This window comes from Nothoprocta perdicaria, unplaced genomic scaffold, assembly GCF_003342845.1.
Source record: "Nothoprocta perdicaria isolate Ctin4 unplaced genomic scaffold, notPer1 scaffold_32, whole genome shotgun sequence".
Taxonomy (NCBI): domain Eukaryota; kingdom Metazoa; phylum Chordata; class Aves; order Tinamiformes; family Tinamidae; genus Nothoprocta; species Nothoprocta perdicaria.
The window spans coordinates 1,711,222-1,733,262 of record NW_020455555.1 but is presented as its reverse complement, the minus strand read 5'-3'; the positions used below and the strand labels follow the sequence as shown (position 1 = coordinate 1,733,262).

At 37.0% G+C, this 22,041-nt stretch overlaps 1 protein-coding gene across 2 annotated transcripts in view; it reads left to right on the top strand.

Annotated features, from left to right (window-relative positions):
* Window positions 1-22,041, top strand: part of PARG (poly(ADP-ribose) glycohydrolase) — a 57,934-nt gene that overhangs the window by 4,011 nt on the left and 31,882 nt on the right. For both annotated transcript variants that reach the window (XM_026043021.1, XM_026043020.1), the window contains exons 3-8: window positions 1,039-1,225; window positions 2,552-2,674; window positions 3,949-4,032; window positions 5,412-5,486; window positions 19,345-19,437; window positions 21,511-21,668. In XM_026043021.1, the coding sequence (XP_025898806.1) occupies window positions 1,039-1,225; window positions 2,552-2,674; window positions 3,949-4,032; window positions 5,412-5,486; window positions 19,345-19,437; window positions 21,511-21,668 (720 nt within the window). The remainder of the gene's footprint in view (window positions 1-1,038; window positions 1,226-2,551; window positions 2,675-3,948; window positions 4,033-5,411; window positions 5,487-19,344; window positions 19,438-21,510; window positions 21,669-22,041) is intronic.

The following is a 22,041-nucleotide window of genomic DNA, read 5'->3' as shown; positions in this document are numbered from 1 at the left end:
ATACCAGCACGTGGGCTTTTTTGAAACGTGGACCTGTTCTTTTGTATGAGAGAAAGAAGTGAAATTTGAAATGGGCTGCTGTGTCTTTTCTGTCGTATCCATAAATTTCTAAGTAGCACTTGTGTTTCCAGTGTCAGCTTAGCACACATTTGAAAAAGTTGCATCCTAACATGGTATTGTAACATAAAAGTAATCTTATCAAGAAACATAGTGAAAATTAAGAGGCATCCCTAGTATTTTATGTTATGACATCAAAGCAAAACATGAGGAAAAAAAGAAAGTACAAAGAAGCATTGTGTAGTTTATATACTTAGCTCTGTTTTTTTTCTCAAGTTTAAATCTTTAAAGGAGGAAAATTCTCATCCATGTCTCATCAGTTTCATACTGTTTGAAATGGAGATGATAAAATTTCAAACATACTTGGTTTGAAGAGGATAGGTTCATCTGTGCTTCCACATATTTGAAAGTTGCAGGTGTTTTTTGATTTGCCTTTTTTTTTTTACTTTTAACAATTTCATCTGACATGAAAAATTTAAGTGCGGAAAGCTGATCAAGCATTTAATTTTAGTTTGTAGTTAACTGAATGTTTGTGTGTGTGGCTCTGTGTGTGTTCGGTTTTTGACTACATTGAGAAAGGGCCTTAGAGAGGGTCCTGACAAATGCAGACCACTGAGTCAGACTTCTTTCCCTAGTTAGGTCTCTAGTAACGAGTAAGATCATGGATAAACAGTCTGATGTTTATTGGACTCTTCTATTGGTCAGCCTTGCTCCCCAGAGGATACCCCAGCCTTGCTAACCTGCTGCAACTCTGCCAAGGTGTTTGTGAGCATGCAGAAGAAGGAATTTTAGTGCAGATATCTGGGGGGAAGGAGGTGGATGGGGAGGGCTAATGTTAGTGATGGGTGTTTTCCCCCAAATAACCTTTGGTTTGGGGCTGCAGCAAGGCTGACACGGAAACTGGCAGAATTAACCCCAAAGCCGACGCCACCAGGTTTTTCAGTGGAAATGAAATGCTTAATTATATTTGTATTTTAACAGCAAGAAAGAAAAGTGCGATTTCAAACCTCAGAGGCCAGGAAGGAAGAATCTGAAATATGTGCCCCCTCCTCTTCCAGCTAACAAGAAGTGGTTCGGGACACCCATTGAGGAAATGAGAAGAATGCCCATGTGTGGGGCCCGTCTTCCTCACCTGCGACCCTCAGCTAATCACACAGTAACCATCAGAGTATGATTATTTAGCATATTGCTTTAAAACAAAAAAAATCTTACTGAATTGCTATTCAATAATAAGAAACTAATGGAGTCCTGCTGTGAGTTAGTTTTGCTACATTAGCAGGTTGTGGAAATCTTTCCTTGCAACTCCTTGCTATCAACTTGGGACAAGTGACTTTCCTGAGAGCTGACTTGTCTTCCRGTACACAGAATCAGGATATTAAGATCCAGAAGAAATATAGTCACAATTTTTACTGCCTCTGGTTTATTAGGGAGAATTATTTTTTATTTTGCACAGGTGTATGCATGCTTCTTGGTCTGGTTTGTAAGCTTTGGGATTTGAAATAAGTCTGCAAGTAAAATTTTTACTTAAACATGTTATGTTTTTAGTATATCTCTATTTTGGATTCAAGATGGAAAGTAGGTTCAAGATAAAGAGAGACTATGAATGAATAGGAGTTGGTAGCAATTTTGCACTGAGTTTTAGGTCAAATCTGACATATAGATCTTTATTCCTTTCAAGTAACGTGAAGTTGAATGTGCTTGAAGTTATTTGAACAGAAACCTGCAGGACAGAAATTGCTGGACAAATCCCAAACAAAAGCAAAGCGCATTACGTTTAAACAAAATAAATTTTAATAAAGCTTAAACAAAAGTTCAAACAAGCAAATGCAAATATTAAGGAAACTAGTGCTGCCAGAAAGCCATGTAGCAGGTTAGATCTTTAAGAACATTGCATTATTTATTTCTACATATTTCTACTCATATTCTGTGGAGTAAGATTGAACTGTTGCTCTRTCTGTAATGACTTATGCTGTTTATTATTAGCTTAAAGGATGTTATTTTTGTGCTTGGCTATGGTTCTTCTTCAGACTATATTTTGACTACTTTGGTTAAAGCATTTTGATTAAGTAGCTACTTAAGCTTATAAATAAGGATATCTGTAGCTGGTAATTAGACATTAAGCTTGCATGTGTCGCTTTTATTTTGGTGCAGATTAGGAGATCAAATGTTAAGGTGTTCTTTTTATCAAGTTTTAGCACTTGAGGGGGTCTTTACAATTATGTAGATTCTTAACCTCCTGTCTGAAGCCATGGCATTCCTATTGGTAGCCTCAAAGAATATTCATTTTTGTCTTTAACTTGTGGCACATGTTATTCAGGGCTTAGAAATGGAAAAATACATCATGTAGTTTTTGTTGTTCTCATTTTCCCTCTTCCTGAAGGAGGTGACTGTAGATGAAAGCTTTTCATTTCATTATGCTTTTTCTTTGCTCCATATAAAATTTCAAAATGAAGCTTGAGATTTTTTTTTATCTTCTCCCTCCCCTCGATTTTAGGTAGACCTTTTGAGGGAAGGAGAGGTCCCAAAACCTTTTCCGACTCACTACAAAGACTTGTGGGACAACAAACATGTCAAAATGCCCTGCTCGGAACAAAATTTATACCCTGTAGAGGATGAGGTAAGATAAAAGTACTTACAGTTGTGCAATAAAATATGTGCTTTTTATTCTCTATACGTATTTATTCAGTATTCGAACTATATATTCTAACTTGTATGCATATATAGAATAAATATGTATGTACATACGTACACAAGTTTTATATAAGTTTTTRGTTTTCTGGTGTTTTCATGCTCAGTGGGCAAATTGTGTGTTTGGAACTGGGAGATTTGGTAGACGGACATATTTGGTCTGAAAAGCTGGATTCTGGGACATGCATGATGCTTCAGATAGAGTTTTTTATTTCTTCTAGTAGTTATTTTATCTAGTGTTTTTTTTTCTGGTTATAGAGGACAGAGGGAGTCTTTTATYGATAAAGCAATTTGGGATGGCCACAAATATGAATGAAATTGCAACCGAATTCTGACTTTAATATTCTGTCATTGCTCACTGATTTGAAATATATCTGACATTGCTGTTTGGCTAAAATGATGACAGGAGGGTTAAAGTGGAGACCTTGCATGGTTTGATCAGGTGTTTCTGGTCATGACTGAAGACATATTTAAGCACCTGATGAAACATGGCATAGGGTGCTGGCTAAAGTGAGCAAGTGGTCTGTGGTGAAAGCTGTGCTATTGATACTTGAAGCTGCAATGGAGATTTTTATAACCTCTGGGTGAACTACAGTCTGTCTTCTTCATTTATTGACTTCACAAATGCAGTGCAAGATGAATTGAATTGATCTTTCGGTGATAAAGGGTTGATGTTTCTTTGTTGCCAGTTGAACAAGATGAGTTGTATCTGGCCAGCTGGAGTCTTGTAGTTATCATGTAAATATCAGGCACAAAACTGCCTCTTCAGAAAAAATAATAGAGGGTGTTATATATAAATTGGGTTGGTGGGTGAGCCATAGCAGTCTGCTTTTGTAATCTGTGTCCTTAATTTCTTAATTTTATGTTTTTATCAAGTTCAGTTTATATTTTGAGTTGTGGATTTTATAAATTGAGGTGATGTGTTATGTGAAAATTATTCATTTGGCCTGAGAAATAGTGCTGCATGTGTGAAAAAGAAGACTTTAAKTAAAAAGGAACTCTTTTGGAAAGTAAAATGCAGTGGCCTGAAAGCTGCGACAGATGCTTTATAATTACTCAAAATCTGTTGATTATTTTTAAATAACCTTGCATAAAAAATGACTCTTCTAAAGTTTTGTAGCAAGGAAGCAATTAGCACTAAATGTGCATTTCCATTTTTTTAAATGCTTTCATCTGACTTTTGTTGGTGGTTTTGTTTTAAAGAATGGGGATAGAACTGCTGGAAGTCGATGGGAGCTAATTCAAACTGCCTTACTTAATAAATTTACCTGCTCACATGATTTGAAGGTAAGTTTTTCAGTTTGAAATCAAGTGTATATAAATATATAGATTAGAAATACTCCCATTTTTTCATGTGGTGATGTCAATGAGCTTGTTTGATCACTTTAAAGTTTGTGGTGTTCAGGAAGTCTCCTAATGAATTCCCCAAATTCACTGCGCAAGGAAGATGGGGAACGTCTGTTTTTCTCCCAGGAATCACTTCTGGTTATGGTGGTATCTCTGAAGGATATTACAGTTTCAAGGGACTTACATTTGTGAAGAGCTGATACAATGCCATTATTAATACAACAGCTGCTGAACAGCATTAGTGGGTCTTGTGCTTATTTTTTTTTAAGCTGTGTTTYTTAAAACTAAATTTAAAAAGAAATACTGTCACTCTTTTGTGGAACCTGTATGTGGAATCTCTCTCTTTTAACTTAAGGATTGAACTTAAGGATTGAAGTATTATGTTTATTTTTTTAACCTATTGTCCTTCCGTCTTYTAATTAGTCTCTTTGGAGTAGCTTCATAGGCAGATAGTAATGTTTGAGGAATGACTGCTCCAATTTCTAGTTCTACATTCCACACAGTAGTAGCAAAACAAATGATAGTTAAGAATAATTTGAATTGGAAATCATTCCTTGACAGCCTCAGCTGTCTGTCTTTTGTAAGTGGCCAGAATGTCACAAAAACAGAATGGTTCTTGATAGATTGTCACATTTATTCAGTGAAAAGAGACTAGTATTAATGCATTTACTGAGAGAACTATGTTTTAGTTTACTTGCTTTTGATGTATTTTGATGTATTTTCTCATTATCAGCCTTATACTAGTTAGAAGCACGTGTTCAAAACGTTTGCAGACATTGATGTCTACATTAAAAAGCTAAAGTTCAGACTTTAAATGTTGCCACTGAATTTCCTTGCTATCATTAAAATAAACTAGACTTGATAAGTCTGTATGAAATTGTTTGTCCAGCAGGAGCAGCATGGACCCTTTTCTGTTTTTAAGAGAAAAAGAAAATAAATCTATATATATATATATATATATATATATATATATATATATATAATGTGGAATTCTTTAAGCTGGTTCCTATTGTGGGGGGGCCAGTTAATTTTGTTTTGGTTCTAGTTCTTTAGATTCTTAAACTGATAAAACCTTTGACATATTGCAGAGACACACTAGGTGGAAAAAAATGTAGACTAGGATGAAAAAACTTTTCCACCAGTGAGCTTAAAATACAGGATTTATTAACATGAGTGTGCCATGTTGTTATAGTTGCATGTATTTTGGTAGGTTCTGTGACAGATTGTAGCCACTAGATGGTACTATCCTTTCAAAAAGGAAACTTCATAAAATAATTTTCTGTGTCTTAAAGCTTTATTTTGCTGTGTTCTTTCCTTAGGAGGCTATACTGAGATACAATATTGCTTATGCCAAGAAATGGGACTTCACGGCTCTTACTGACTTCTGTGATAAGGTAAACCAAGTTGATTTGAAGTAGGAAAAAAGGTAAAATCTAAAGAATTGTACTTTGTATAACTTGAATTGCTTTTGGCTTCATTTCCTCTTTTGGGGTGATATTCTGCCTACTGCAAAACTGTAAATCTAAAAATCTAAATCTGAAAGAACTAAAAATCTGTATAAGTAATTATTGGGCTGATAACTTTAAAGATTAGTTTCACTTTAAATCTTATGCGACTAGTTTGAGTGTTTCGGTAACGGCTAAGCTTGCTGAAGGTAAGATATTAAGCTACATTTCCAGTGTGTTTGTTTTTGTGTTTTGGAAAATGTTGCTCTTAGACAAAAACTTTAATGTTACATTGCAGTGGTTTTTTTTTTGTATCGACTGTGCTTTGCTTGTCTAGTAGTAAAATCTTGCTATATGCCAAAATGATGCAAGTCTTTCAATRAGGGTCAAGAGGCCCCTAGGAATGATGACTGATTTGTGAGATTGTCTGATGAGGGARTTAGAATATGATGAAAGGTGCAGAACTATATTTGAAAATATATATTGTATGATTAAGGGATATGTGAACTTTTTATTTTGTAAATTAGTCAGGCATCTGCTTTCGGAAGAGGCTTTGCACAACATATTTGTGCTCCGCTTAAGTGAGCATCTATTAAGCAAAAGGTTCAGATTCTCTGTGGAAATGACCTACATATACTTGCTGTAGCAGAATGTGGCTTTTGAAGTTACTGTGTTTGGGAGCAAATAATTATGGATTTACCACTGGCGTATTTTTTTTTCCCCCCTTGTTTGTCTTCTGTTTTATAGAGGAGCAGGGGAAGCATTTTGGGTGATTCTTTGCTCAACAAAAATGGAGGAGATTTTGTGATAGAAATTGGCTTGAGTAATTGGCCCAAAGGGAGGAGAAGCGAAGTAGAGGGCTACATTTCAGAAACAGTGACAAATTTATTTTTTTACATGTCCTTTTAACAAACAGASCATCAGATCTTGCATCCTGTTCACTTATCGTATACTCTTAACCAGAAATTCTGTGGTCTGTTTTGGTAAGGAGTTTGGTGGTCTGCATATCTAATGGTGTCTGTTTTGGTGATTAATTGGAGGATATTTTATTTGGGTGCTACTTTGATAAGGTGTGTGTTTTGTTAGATTATATTTTATGATTCTGCACACAACTGACCCCATCTATTGCTAAATGCATTCATTTCAATGCATTTCTCTTGAGTTGTTTCCCATTTTAGGTAGTTTACAATCCTACTTTTAAAATTCAAACATTTTTTTCTTGTAGTAACAGTAGTTTACAAATTCAGAGTTTTTCCTTCAGTTTATTTTCCTAACTAAAAGAAAGCAAATGTCACGTAATATGTGACCCAGGGCTTCTGCTGCATAGGTCACTTGTTTCACGGGTCTGTTACTGTCACGTATATGTTCAGTGAGTGCTGCCAAGTGGGTGGCATGAGGAAGGCAAGATCTAAARTGACTTTCATATGAGGCTGATGTCGTGCAAATCAATCATTTGCATCTTTGTAATTCTGTGCTGGGTACAAACACTTAGTTTTGAAGATGCCAAATTTGCTCAAGTAATTAGTAAAGTCGTGGTTTAAACTATTTGAATGGACTTTTCTTGTCTTGCTGAAATTYGTTCAATAGCAAGATTGGGTTGTGGTGCAATTGTCCAAAAAGCCTGGTCATGTTGTGTAGTTTGTATTCATGTCTTCCCGTGGCTCCCTAAGCTCATGTATGATCATACTTACTGAGTTTTCTCATTGTATTGTTGTTGCAACTAGCTAGGGTGGTTGATGTATTCTGTGTCTGAATAATAATTCAAGATTTGAGAATAAGGTGCCAGCCAGGCCTGAGCTTCTGTATCAGTCTTTCATTGGAGAGCAAGGCTGCAGCATGCTGGAAATGCTTAAAAACCTCAGAGCTGAGTCTTGGGATCAAAAGAAATATGTCTTGGGTTATAATTTGGAGTTCATTGAAACACCTCTTTTTTTCAGCTGTGTTGTCTTACACTGTTGCCTCTGGCTCTGCAAGAATGATCTCTGGGTTTTAAATAAAGCAAAAAAAAGAGCTACTGGTGAATCTGCTCTGGTTCATTTGACTAACAGCTGGACTTCAAGAATACTCGATACCTTTAATCAAATTACACCAAAATGCTTAGCCATTAATACTTAAGCTGAAGTTTAACATCTGGCAGCAATACCACCTATTCTAATTTAAATACTTGCTAGCTGTTCTCCTCAGTGCATACAACTTGTTCCCACCCTGGCTTGCCCTAGTGCTGTGCTGGGGAGTGGGGGTTATTTGCTAGATTTGTCCCCATGTTGTGGCTGACTCTTAACTGCACACAGCTGTTTTGAAGCATGTGCTAACAGGAGCCTGGGGGAGGTGTGGCCTGGTAGTGGTAAGCATGGAATTTAGTCAGGTGGATCAGTTTTTCTTGGAGATTGCACTGTGTATCCTGTACTGGTAAATGTAATATATGGTGGCCTCTGGGAAAACAATATGTCACAGGAGCTGCACACTGGCACTTGAGAAATCTTGGATTTTATTGCCCTGGACTGTAAACTTGCAAAGCTGCTGTTTTCCAGGGTGTGCATGTGTGAAGACAGTGTCTCTTMTTGTGATTTTCTAGGCTATAGGTACCCACGTGATAATTTCCCTCAAAGCAAGCATCAGTGGAGGGGGACATATTGTATTCTAGGACTGTAAAAGTCCTTACTGTGGAAGCTAGAAATGATGCCAAATTGCTTCTGCGTTCCTGTGTTAATAGTATGGGACTGCCTAGACTGTTGTTTGTTTCTTAACTTCTTGCAGTATTGAGGTATAGAAAAAAAGAAACAGATACTAAAAAAATGGAACTAGAATGTAGCTGCGTTCCCAATAGCCTTCCAGGTGAGACACTAYAATTAAGGTCCTGAACCAAAATTTGGAGATTATAGATGAGTGGAGTCTTTAACCATAGATGTCTAATAAAGTTTTGGATCTCTTACTACCTTTATCGAGGAATTAACTTTATTATTATATGTATGCAGCTTTGTGATGTGAATGCTGGTGTTGGAACTTTTTAGAATGCAAATTTTACAATCAATRAACTGGAGTCAAATGTTCTGGTTCCCTTGCCAGATTAATGTACTACTGTGTACTTAGGAAATGGTACAAGTTCATCTGAACTGAAATTCTCATGGACAAAAATGCAATATGTTTGTGATTGATTCATGATCCCTTCCAGCTAATCAGGGTAGAAGTTATTGACTGGCTGTAAAATGTTAGGTGTAAAGTTTGTCTTCTTTAATTAMCTCTGAAGTTAGAATAGTTTAAGTTTAAATGCAATTTCAGATCTTCTTTACACCACTAAAAGAATAAATGATTCATGTTACTCAACTTGCTTCATTGTCATATTTCTATTTTATCACATTGAGTGATTTACTACATTTATCAAATGTTAGCRTTGTGATAACTCCATTATTATACGTAATAATGTATAAAGTCATATCTTTTATTTGACAAGGAAGGTAATTACTCCCTTTTTTTTTTCCTGTATAGTGAAAATATACTTCTGATGCCACTGTTATGGCTTTTAAAACCTTTCCTTCATGTTATAGAAACTCCCTGACAATGGAGCTGCCAGAATTTTAGAATTTTGTCAGTGCTAAAGTATGGGAAGCTGAATAAAACTTTGAAAGCTAGTTCCAAATCTCTGTTCTACTGACGTGCTTTGTCAAAGAACACCTGTACATCTCTGTCTTTAATGGGCTGCTGTGCCAAAGGACCTCTTGACCTCTTTCTGCAAATAACTTCTAAAAACTTCTCTCCTTTCCAGGAAGTGTGTGTGTGTGTTTTCAAAGCAGCATTTCCTGAGGAATGCATGCTTATTGCAGGTACTTTTTGTACTTCTTTTTTCTTTGTGTTGTCACAAGAGGGAGCCCTCTATTTCCAAAAAAAAAAGAAAAAAAAAAATCCCTGGGTTGCCAATTAATGCATGAAAGTAAAAATTCTTTTTTTGTACTGGAAAGTAAATGTGGGAACTTGTTTTATATTTTTTGTGTATTGAAAACTTCATAGCACAGGTCAGTGATGTATGTAAATGGGATTGGGCAAGGCTAATGTCTTAAACTACTCTCCAATGACAGCAAGCTAGCTTAGAGGGAAGAGAATGACTTTATCATTTAACACTGTCTGCTGTCTTAAATAAGGACTGACAGTTTTGGACATACTTTGTTTTCATTGCATTGCTTTTAAGTCTGTCTAGAGTTTAGGCATAATTCTCTCTTGCCGATGCTGTTTCAAGAACTCTTCTTACTGCCCTGCTCTTTCACAGACAGGGTTTAAATCTATAAAAGGCATTGTATAAGCAATGCAGACTTTCTTCAGAGGTGATTCTGCTTTTTACTTCCATTATAGCTGCACAGTATACAAGGAAAACTTAAATGAGCAGGATTTGCATTGTGAATCCTCAGTGACTTTGATATTTAATGATGACTGAGTCACCATTAAAACTGGAACTCTTCTGTGATAAACCAGTCTGTGAGCTGCCTCGCAGTTTGTTTTTGTTCTTTGCAAAGAGCTGTAGAGCTGTATAAAACTAAGTTATTTGGTTCCATATGAAACATGGGAATTTTATCAACAATGCTCAAATTAATAGCAAGACCGTGGGGAAGAAAAGCTGTAAAGGGATGAAAAAAGACATCGTGAGATAATAAAGCAACAGTGGAGCTTTCATTGTCCATGARGCTTAGTTTTGGGCTGCTTTAAAACCATAGTTGTCATCCTTCTGACTTCTGTAGTATTTCATCTTCCTTCTAATGTCAGAAAACAAAAAAATATACTGTTAAGTTACTGGYTTTTATTTGCAGATTATCAAAGTTACAGGGTTTTCTAATGTACTTCAGTAAGAGGGAAACATAGGATTTAGGGTTTTTTTTTTTTTGTTTGCTTTTTGCTTTGTTTTTAGCCACTCTCATTACTGTGTGTGTATATATAAAAAGCAGAGAGAGAAAGAGAGAGATTCATTTGATATTCATGGGGCTGTTAATGTTCAGGATATGCCAGATGTTTTGTTTAAAAAGCTGCTTGGGCTGCATGTCAGTATGTTGTCCAGGGCTGAAAAGGGGTTAAATCCATTTTTTAAGCATGTCATTAAATGACAAACTGGAAAGTCTGTTGATCATTCCTGTATTGGAAATTGCAAATAGGAATTTAGATTTGAAATTGCATCTCTTACAAAGCTCTGAGTAATAGAATTTAGGTAAGTTACTGTGGCAAAGAAGTTGGTAATCTTTGTGAGTAGGTCTTGGGAGTCATCTGAAGAATGTGAAATTGAGAGAGAAGCAGGAATGATTAAAGCTGTATAATAATGTCCATGTGAGGGAAGCTTAAATAGTGTAGAAAGGACTGCTTTGCGGTTTTAATTTTATTTTTTCCAGATTCTCTGCAAACCTTTAAACCCCACGTTCTGGCTTGATGCATGTTTTTACAACAGAGTCTTAAAGGACACGTCCTTTATAAAGGTTCTCCTTCATTTGCTGTTGATTTCGCAACGTAAACTTGATGTCCTAAACAAAGAACGTTATTTTTTTTTCAAGACCATTCTTTTCCAGAATTTCCTTTTCTTTTAAGAAAGAAGGTTCATACTTTCTCCATTTGGACTTCTTCTGTGAGGTAAAAGAAACATGATGATAATCTCTAGAAAGGCTAGCCTCTTCATTTATCTATCCTCCATTGCAAGGAAAAAAAAAAAGGAGGAATATGCCAAACCACCTCACATGTGCTCCTCTTTCTCCTGTTTCAGTCAAACATAATTTCACTGCTTTTAGCCTGAAAACTGGCAGCTCTTATCAGTTTGTTTTTTATCATGCCRTAGATCTCAGCTGATTCTAAAATCCAATAGAAGCTATGTAGGAAGAAAACAAGGTCAGTTGTCAGGCTGAAGCAGTGTATTCTCATTTGTCTTCATCCTTTAGTTACATTTTTACAGGTTTATAGACAATAGGCTATTAAAAGGTTTGTCTTGTCGTCTGTAATTTCTTCTTGAAACAAGATTAGGACAAGACTCCTGCCTGCTGCTTTCCATGGAAGTTCACATGATGATTGTATTACTGGATACTTTTGAGGTCTGGAATGCCAGGGTGGGAGATTTGATTGTTGTCTCTGAATTTTGTGTTCTGTTGTGCAGAAGTTTCTTTCAAAAATCAAGCTTCGAGTTTTGARAAGTAATTAGAAAAAAAAAAGCCCACATTGTAGGAGAAAATATTTTACATTTGCACAGATCTTTTAAATTTTGGCTTAGAAATGTTCATATACGTATGTGCGTATTCTTTCAAAGGTATTGTGTTCTTTTTAATGTAAAGTCCTTAGTGTAGGCTCCAGCATATAGGAGAACATTTTAAAGTGAGGAGTGGTAGAGCATGCAGTAATGAAGGTCTAATTCTGTTAGTATTTTGCACACAAAAATAATTTTGAAAAATCTTTGGTAAATTTCAGTGTAAAAATTACAATAAATGTGATACTGAATTGTTGTTATCCCAAATTCTATTAGTCTTATGTCATAATATCTGCAAAATGTGCTTAATATTTTGTTCTTTATTTTCTTGTTGTATGTGGTGTTGTTGAAGTATTTTTCATTTGAATGTATGTTCCTAGGTAATATCCTGGTGCTTTGCACATCAACTCAGTAATTTAGAAAATATATTGGCTAAAAATTATGTTAAGATATTTGAGAAGCGATGGAGAGGGAAATCCAGTGTGCAGCTATTGGCAGTATATTGATTGGTTACTCTCTGGGGATGCATCTTGAGATCAGTGGGCAGGCTGGACTGAAATGAAGAAATATTTTTAATTGGGAATTGAATGAAATTAAGGATAAGAGAAATATTCTCCTTCTCTTGCAAAACTTCAAATAGCCACAGAACTACTCCAGGCTTAGAGCATTACAGATTTAGATTTTCTCAGCTAAAAAAGACTCGTAAGTGCAACATATCTGAAGATAATTTGACTGTAATATAATCTAGCAGGATTAGGGTTTTCTGTTTGTTCTTGAGGAAGGCTAGACCATTGAACAACAAACTCTGGCATCAGGTGCAGGCATACCTTGGGGGAAAATTCCTGTGTTTTAATAAGGCTTTCTGTTACTCTGGTCTTCTAGTGGGTCTTATGAACTACTTGGACCTTTTGTGTACGTTTTGTTATTTGAATGAACTGCTTGAAAAAGTGATGGCTATAATGAAAGAAACTAGAATGGAGAAGAAAAAAAACCTAAAATGCGAAATTGTTCTGATGACTGATTTTTTGATAATCATTTTTATAATTGACTGGACAGTACTAACAGAAATGAGCATTGTGGAGAGATGTCAGTGCTACAAATGTAGGCTTTTAAGCGAGAAACAAAATGCCCCGAGGTTTGAAAATAGCTTATCCTTTGCTCTTTGCTGGGTTTCATGTTAGTCCAGATGTTTCCAAACAATTTTCAGTACATCAGRTTAGCTTTTTAAAACCTAAGCTGAAAGGATCTTTTGAATGTGTAGCAGAGGGTTTCATTTGCCCAGTAGCAKGGAATTTGTCCCCATATTGGACAAAACATAACTTTTCTAGTATGTAAAGTAGAGGGAGGGAGGAAATATTCAGACATCTTGTACGCATTCAAAGCTTGAGAAGCCAACTATTGTAAAGGTAAAGTAGTAACGAGCCTGGAATCACAGGCTTCTTTCAAGTTTTCTCTGTTTYCCCAGTGAAACAGTGGAATAGCTGCAAATCTGCAAGGATCTGCACTGTCTGTTTTGGGAGCACCTTAGCCATGGCTGTTGAATAGGCTCACAATTCCTGGGGAAGGGGCAGGCTTGTACATATACCAGATTTAAAATAATAATAATAATAATAATTCTTATTATAACAATTAAGGGTTTTGTGGCTCTGTAATGTTCTGAGACAATGTAAAGGTACATCCTCAGAAATCTCCTTAGTTTTTCAGTGCATCAAGAATGTTTTTGGTTTAAAAAAAAATACTAAATTTCAAAGATCATTAAAAAATATTTTCTGTTGAGAGCTACATTGTGGTAGTTACAGGGAGGTTCACAAACACATTCCTTTGYTACTGTTAGGTTTTTGTGTAACTCTTCACTGCTCACCCATCTAAAATGAGGAGGAGAAGTGTCGGAATGTGGGAATTTTCTTTTTTTAGGTTTTGAATGTTTTGAGAAGTTATAAGGATCAGGAGATGGTAAAGTGTGGAAGAGGGGAGGAGGTAAAGAGGTGCTGCCRTTATGAGGACTCAAAAGCATAAATGAAGTGTTTATTAACTCTATTGTGTGTTTAGCTCCTGCGGGTTTATCCGAGAAGTTAATTTGTTTATGTTGCTGTTACTTCCTTGCACTTTGCTGTGAATTGCTGGGCATTCCTTAAATCGAGTTTGCAAGGGTGATGCTGAACATAAGGCCTGGGAGCAGGTGCCTGTATCTCCAGCAATGGATCTCACTTAGCCAATATTATTTTACTGGATATTTTTCTCAAGATATTAAGTTCAGTCTTTAATACTGACAGTCAACTAGAAAACAGTCTTTAGGAAGTCCACAATTTGTTTACTGCTGTTTATTTAACCTTTGTGTAGAAAGACAACTCATGTCCTTTTTAGAATGCTGTACTTGCCTATAGTAAGTGACAAGCAYGTGGAAGAGGAGGATTTGGCATGTTTTTGTACCACTCTGCTGGTGCTTGGGAGGTGGCTGCGATGCAGCAGTTTGGGAGGATTTCTTTTCAGGATGTGCAGGGAGCGGCTGTTGAGCCTTGCTGAACATCAAAACAAAGGTGGCGAAAAGGATTGAGGTTAGATTTCCACTGCTGTGGAAGTCTGAACTATGCTATTAAAAACATTAAAAGGAGGGGCAAAAATAAACACACACTCTTATAAATCTCTTTTTTACCTTACAAATCTCTGGGAACAAAGCTGCAGTTGTTGCAAATGCTACACCTGAGAGATCACTCTAGGGCTGGATTGGCAGAAGATGTGAACGAGCCTTCAAAAGGGGGGTGGGGGGGAAGAATTAAATGAGAATGAATTAACCTCTGCCTTGTAAGCTGTCTTCCTTTTTCCTTTTGAAGTGTCAGTTTATGGTTTTGATAAATGTCAGAAGCATCCTACTCAAATATGATTCTTCTCCGTTTAATCCAGTGTTGTTAATTTTTTTCCTCTCCTCCCCCCAAAGATTACTCTGTCCTTATTCTGGTTTCTGATCAGACAAGTGCTTGAGAAATGGGATGGTTTTGACAGCAAAATGTGTTTCTTATTGAATTAGTTTCGCGAAGGAACTAAAGGTGGGAGATGAGGTTATTCTTTCATGCAGTTTGGGAAATTCATTAACTTAAAATAAGAAGTAAATATTCTGCCTTGCCTCCATACTTTACTTCTACATTTTTATTACTATTAAAATATATGTATTATATTTTGCATAATTGACTGTTATTGTGTTTCACTGGTAAATGGCATACACATATGCAAGCTAGTTGCCTGTACCCAATTTTTCTATTCAGTACCTGATACACCAATAGTTGTGGCACAGTGTATTTCAATAGACTTTATCTACTCCCTACCCAGAAGAAAGGCTTATCACACAATGATTGTGTGATAATTTTGTAGGAAATATGAATTAAAGCAAAGTTACCATTTCTGCCAAGTATGTTAATGTATTTGATTCTGAAGTTACCTAGTAAGAATTGCAGTCTCTTTGTCTTTTTTTCCGTCTGTTCTGAATAACCTGTTCAGAACGTCTGCTTTTAGGAATGTGATCTTTTTTKTGTGTGTGCTTGTGTATTTGAGGTTACTTAAGGGACAAGGGTTTCCTGCCCCAAGATCCTGGGGCAGGAAAGGGAGTACAGATTGGCCGCTTGAGGTTGCTTTACTTTCTAGAAAAAGATTAAATAAGTCCTGCGTTGACACTGAGAAGTTGTAGTCGTGGACCAAGACAAGTATGTTTGTGTCGCACAATCCTTACACAGAACGCATAGACCTTGTATATGAGACTGGGGAGAAGTAGTAAATAAACACAGGCTAATCTGGAAGTAAAAGAATTAGAGGGCAATGTTCATTAGTGCAGTAGGGAGCAGTCACAGGTTATGATTGTTTAATTAGGTAGACATTTTTGTATTATAAACATCATTTCAAAAGAGAGCCTTAGCTGAAGGGGAATAGAGAGGGAGACCTCTGTTAGGTCTCTATTTAGAGGTGTGTGTGAGATTCTTGGGTGACGAGACTTTCTTGCTGTCAGTGAAAGCATTAATAGCATCTCTTTGTTCACACATCTCTTCTTTTGCTTGAATTACTGACTTGAATGAGGTCTAATGATGATGTTGTGCCCACATGGGTTTTGCATTTCTCGTTACATTTCTCTTTTCAATTGAGTTTTTCAACTTAGAAGTATACATTGTGTTTATCTTGTACATATTATCTTGCAAAATTATACAGAGACTTTTAACTTGAGACAAGTTGAAGGTACTGAAGAAAGTTGCCTTTAATCTCAAAGTAGAGGGGTTAAATTACTGTGAATATAGTAGATATATATTGCATGGTTTGTCTGGTTTGTCTAATTTATTATTTAGAAGGTCACTAACACCTATTATCGACTATTAAAATTATTATTACTAGAAAGATAAATCAGTAGACTAACTGGTCATATAAATCATCTGTAAAGCAGGAGCTGAACCGAGGTTATTCTGAGGAAGGGGAAGAGCCCTTGCTTGCACTCGTGTTATGTCCACTTAGAAGGAAGAAATCAGGTGGCCAGGTCACAGTGCAGTTAGGAAATGCAAATGCCATCAGGTATGGGGGGAGAAGATGGTCTAGTTTTCTCCTCTTCTTTGAGAATGAGGTTCAGTCTACAATGGTTAGTGAATATGGGGAAATAAAAACTAACAATAAAAATAAAATTTTAAGCCTTTGCTGTCTAAGCATGCTGTTTGCGTGCTGGCTTGATTAGRCTTCCTTCTCACATGACAAAGCTGTCCAAAAATCTGTTTTGTGTGTTAGGTTTGTTTGATTTGATGAGCTGTCAGACTTGGATTCAAGCTCTGTGCCGTCCCCGTCGCCCTGTGCTACCTCAGCTCCTCCTCATTACTACTGGCAGGCACCCTCGCCCATTACCGCACGGAGCCCTGCTTTGCAGTGACAGGTAGCTGTTATTTATGGCGCTGTTTAGTCAGGCCTCCTCGCTGTAGTAAGAATGTTCATTCTGCTAAACTGCAGGGCGGGCGCCTGGCCAGGAGCTCCTACCTCGGCTGCAGATCGCTGAACAATTTGCATCTTATGAATTGGAGCCCAAAGTCRTGTTCATTTAATCAACTGCTCCAGCGCAAACATAGATGAAACCACCAAGTGATTTCTTTGGCAAAAGGCAGTTCATGTTTTGTAACTCTGGTYCTGTGCAGTTTTCCCAGGGGAATAACCTCTGCTTTTATCTCATTCCTAGAGTTCTCTTGCATGAATAGAGTTTTATGAATTAAACCAACAATATATTTTTATGGTTCTATTTTAAAACACTGAAAGAATTGTCCCTGAAAGTTGTACCTTAAGCCATAGCAAGGGGGACATCTCCTTTTCTTTCACCTACCGCCCACCCTGCACCCCATTTCATAGTGCCTGACCTCTGATTCAACTAATGCAGTGGGAAACTGCAAGCTGAAAAAATCTCACAAGAGGGTMAGGCAAACATGGGAACTGGTGAAACGGGAAGGAAGATGCTAGTGCTTTGAGCAGTAACAAATGGGTAGACTGGCTCTAGCATGGCAACTAAGGTGGCTCTAAACATACAGGATGTTACTTGAGCAGAAGTCACTGCATGCTCAAGAGGGTTATGTGGTGAGTGAACTGAACATTGGAAGGACTTCTTTCTGCTTGGGGCTGTTTCGGGGGCCCAGAGCGGATGCGGGCCAGGCAGTTGATTTTGCAGGTGCTGCTCTTCACAGCCCCTCATAGTAGTGTTATCCATCTAGAAGGACTCCATGGGGAAGAAGGCAAGGATCACATGGGCATGCCAGGCACATGGGCTACCTAAGTTGCTAGAGCAGGAAAGGACTGAGTAGTTCCCCAAGGAGCTGAGCCTCTCTTGGGACTGGTAGTGAGGGGTGAACTGAAAAAGAATACAGAAGAAGTTGTGCTTAGCAAGATGAGCAAAAGACTCTTGGGTAATTTGGGCCTCTCAGTAAATGTGTGGAAGGGAATCACGCTTTCTGACTTGGTTAAAGGAAGAAGTCCTGAGGAGGAGAGAATTGTGCACAAGGGCAAAATACACATGGGGATGTCAAAAAGAGATTCTGTACAGCTGAAAAAACATGTTCTTAAATTACATGCTCCTGTAGCATCTCTCTAAAGTTCAAACAATTATTAGAAGAAATAAACTATGTTTATGCTTGAAGACTATCAATATGCTTCCAATACTTGAGGAAAATATCCCAAAATAGGAGTGCATTGAAAACTGGGGTGCTTAGGCTGCTTGGTGATGTGATTGAAGAAGGATACAGAGTTTGGAGTTCTAAACACACAGATCTAAGTAGAGCACTTAAAGTGGTTACCTTCAAGTCAAAGAGGATCCTTTAGGTTTAAGCTGTAGGAATGAAGCAGTAGAAATATTCTGTAAAAAGGCTGTAAGGTTTCTGTGGGACTCAATCCTCTCCATCCATAACTTGCTCTTCATTTGCATGCAAGAATAATCCCACTGAAGTCCAGTGGGAATTTTTATGGACATTAACAACTCCCTATTTGGAGGTTTTTCACTAGAGAAGCACCTGCAATTAAAATTGTAGGTGATAGTGATGCTGTTGTATGACATTAGGAAGAGAAGGAGAGGGAGAGATAGAATTGTAAAATTCCAAGATATGTATTTTGTTTACTTATGCATTCAGCATTGGACTCGAGCTGTGCAGTCACTGGCCCTGCTTTTGTTTTGGGAGGAAATTGTCTCATACAATTATTACATTATTTTCAAAGAAGCATAAGGAAAAGGTTGAAGTCTTGACAGCTATGACAAAGTCTAGTGCCATAATGTGTCATCAGATAAGTGCTACTGTATGGTCTGTGGCAGTCAGCAAAGCATGGCAGCCACTATTTTTGTCAGCTTTAAAAGACAGGAAGTGTTACCCGGAGGGGAGAGAATATCAGAAGTTGACAGCCTGGTAGACATCTGGGGTTAAATGTCATCTTTTGAATAGATTTAACTTACGTATTCATTTTATTTTGTGTACCAAGTCCTGAAATTCCAGTCTTCAAATATTTATTTTGCTGTTTAATAGCACTTAAAGCATTGTGTCCGAGAGGAACAAGGCAAAGTTTCCTGCGAGAGCGAAATAGGTAAAAGGTTATGTGAGAATTTGGAATAGCTGATTATTATTCTTTATTAATAAAACAAACAACAGCTGTTTTTAGTGATAACATATATTACTTGAATTCTTCTTCTACTAAGTGAAATGACTTTCAGATTACCTAGACTTGCTGTTTTCTCTCAGTTTTTGTTTCAGTTTAACCTTTTAAATTAAAATCTTCTGACCCAGCAGGGTGTTTCATGCAATTAATGTAAATAGTTCCAGTACTTCTTTGACTACATGGTGATTCCTTTCATTTGAGAATCTGATTCATTATTTTGAATATGTCATTGCTCCCAGATTCCTTTACTTGGTGTGTTTGATAGTCTCAGCAGCAGCTTTGAAGAGAGTTGTTGCACTATTTGAACTTTGTTATTTATTGTGAGGCAAAATGCAATGAGGGACTATGATGAAAAATGCTACAGATTTTATGAGTTTTTTGCTTCTTTTGGGCAGGTTCTGTTTTTATAGACTTGTATATTGCTMTTTCTGGAGTAAAATCATTTATTTATTTTAATTTAAACAGATTCTTGAAGATGCAGAGGCTCAGCACTTGTTCCAGTCCATCCTTCCTGATATGGTGAAGCTGGCACTTTGTCTCCCTACTATCTGCACGCAGGTAAGTAGAGCTAGCTGAGAGCTCTGTGGCAGGCTGCCTTTCTGCAAAGGATAACTAAYGGCTAGGGTTGAAATAGCAGGGCCGTGTTATGTCCCTTAATAAAGATTATGGTCGAGGGTTAGGTAGTCAAATGGAGGATACTCCTGTATGGGATATAACCGAACGCTGGGGACAGGACCCTTCACTGCCGTATTTTTAGCCTGAACTTTAGTTACACCTTACTTTCTGTCTGGTAGAGATGCTTCCTGTTTTTCTTTAGTGAAACTGCCACAGGACTTCTCCGTTTTTAAATCAATTTTAGCATTTGAAATATTTCAGTCATCCGAAAATATCTGACTCTTCCTTTTAGATCTTTTTTTCAATCATATAAGTGCTATTTGCATAAAGCCTTCCTTTACACCTGCAGCATACTTTGTTCTCGTCAGAGCCTTACAGTACTTCTGCATGTACAGCCCTTAACTAATTCTTTGCAGTTATTATGGCCATCAGTCCTGTAGATGCTAAAGCTGATAAAGGGTCTATTGCTGTGAGTAATTCCACTGGAATTAATAGGACTGCTCAAATAAATGAAGATGCAGTGTGTGATGAAACATGAGCAGGATTGAGACACGTTTATAAGCTCCTTTGTCACAGTTTTCTATATCAGTTTTCTTGGACTAGAGCAGGAAAATCTCTCCATACTTTAAGGTGCTGAAGGAGTATCTTCAATTAGACATACTATTTCAAACGACATAGTTAAAATTTTCTTTTTACTTGATGGGGGAGGCTTTTGAGTGTTATAAACTTTCCAAGTATTAAGTTAAGCACAAAACTTGAATTTTGTTCAGTAATGCTTGTTATGAAGATGATGCAGTATAAGTGCTTATTATGAAGATGATGCTTATTATGAAGATGATGTACTGCTAAGCAGTATAAATGCTTAAGAATTTCTTTCATAAGCTAAATAAATGTAAAGCTAAATTTGATGTTTCAAATCCATATACCATCCAAAATGCCCTGTTTTTGTAGGCTTATAGAATTAACTAGAGCTTCTCATGCTCTCTTCCCTTCCACCTGTGTGACCTCAGTCATTGCAATACAACTTATTAATTAAATAGCCAGAAGAGTGAAGGAGATTCAGAGAATATCATAATTGCAAGAATTAAGGAGAATTTTCTTGCTTGTTTTTGGAGACTTTTATGTCGGTTTTGGGGCCGTGTATTCCATAGCCTAAAATTAGGAGCAGTTTCTGTCCTCACAAATGAAATGTAGCTTCTGCACTCCCCTGGACACAGGGCGAATGGTGACAGAGAGTGATGGAAGAACGAATTCCTATCTTACTACCRAGTAGATTTGTTGTAATCATTACTGGGCTGTTTACTAAGGAGTTGCCTCTTTTTAAGAAGATGGAGCCTTCAATGTGGTGAGGGAAAATTCCAAATGAGGAGACTAGAGCCTAGTAAAATGAAGGWCACTTTAGCTTTGGGGCTTTTTCCCCTTTGTTTTTTAATCAAAGAACCTTTGTCTAGAGSAAAATAAGCTCCTCAAATTAAAACCAATATGAAACTTTGTTTCTTACTCATTCTGGTTATAAAAGAAGTGCTACCTGTGTTGTTTCTGCAGAGATTATTAGTCTATTTTTTGAGGGAGGATAGAAGAAAATGCAGGTTGCAGGATGAGAATTATTGGAGTGACTTCCACCTTTCTTTACAACGTGCAAAATGTGGTGGGGGTGTTTTTATTTCTGTTTTTAAGATTCCCCAGGATTGYAACATACTATCTTGTTCCTTTCTCCCAATTTCCACTATTTTTGTTTGATAAGGAAAAGCAAGAAAACACAACTTATTGATTAGAAATCTGCGGTTTGTCAGGCAAGCTTTTCCCAGTCATCTCGTTTTTGACTTTAATGGTGCTTCTGATTTAAGGGTACACCAGTAACCTAAATTACTCTTGTTCTAATTTAACAAATGCAATTTGGTGCTCCTGTGTTTTTTCTCTTAAAATTGGTAAGCTAATTACTTTTCTTTTTCTCCCTTCCTTTCCTCCTGCCCTTCTCTTCTTCCCCCTCCCCGGCCTTTTGTTCCCACTTGGTAGCCAATACCTCTGCTGAAGCAAAAGATGAATCACTCGATCACGATGTCACAGGAACAAATTGCTAGTTTTCTGGCCAATGCTTTTTTCTGCACTTTTCCACGTCGCAATGCCAAGATGAAGTCCGAGTATTCTAGTTATCCAGATATTAACTTCAACAGGTATGACTGGTACGGCACTCTGAAATAATTGGACCTAATGACACTTGAAAGGAGGTATTCTTGTCATTTAAAGGAGAAGCCTGTCTCTCCTTCCACCTTTTTTAAAACTATTGTTACTAATGCCAATAGATTGTTTTGTATCTTTTTGTTTTTTTGTGTTTAGGAGAGAAGACAACTTTATCACTCAGAAATAAGAAAAGATTTTATGGTCTAAAGATGTGCTTTAATATTCTCATCTTTTTTTCATTTTATCCCACCTCTCTGTCTCCCTCCTTCCATACTCTTACTCTAACATAAAAAGTTGATATAATACCCTACCTCCTCGCAGCTGTTCATCTCAGAAGGGTTTATTTCAGTTTCAGTTGTGCCTTGG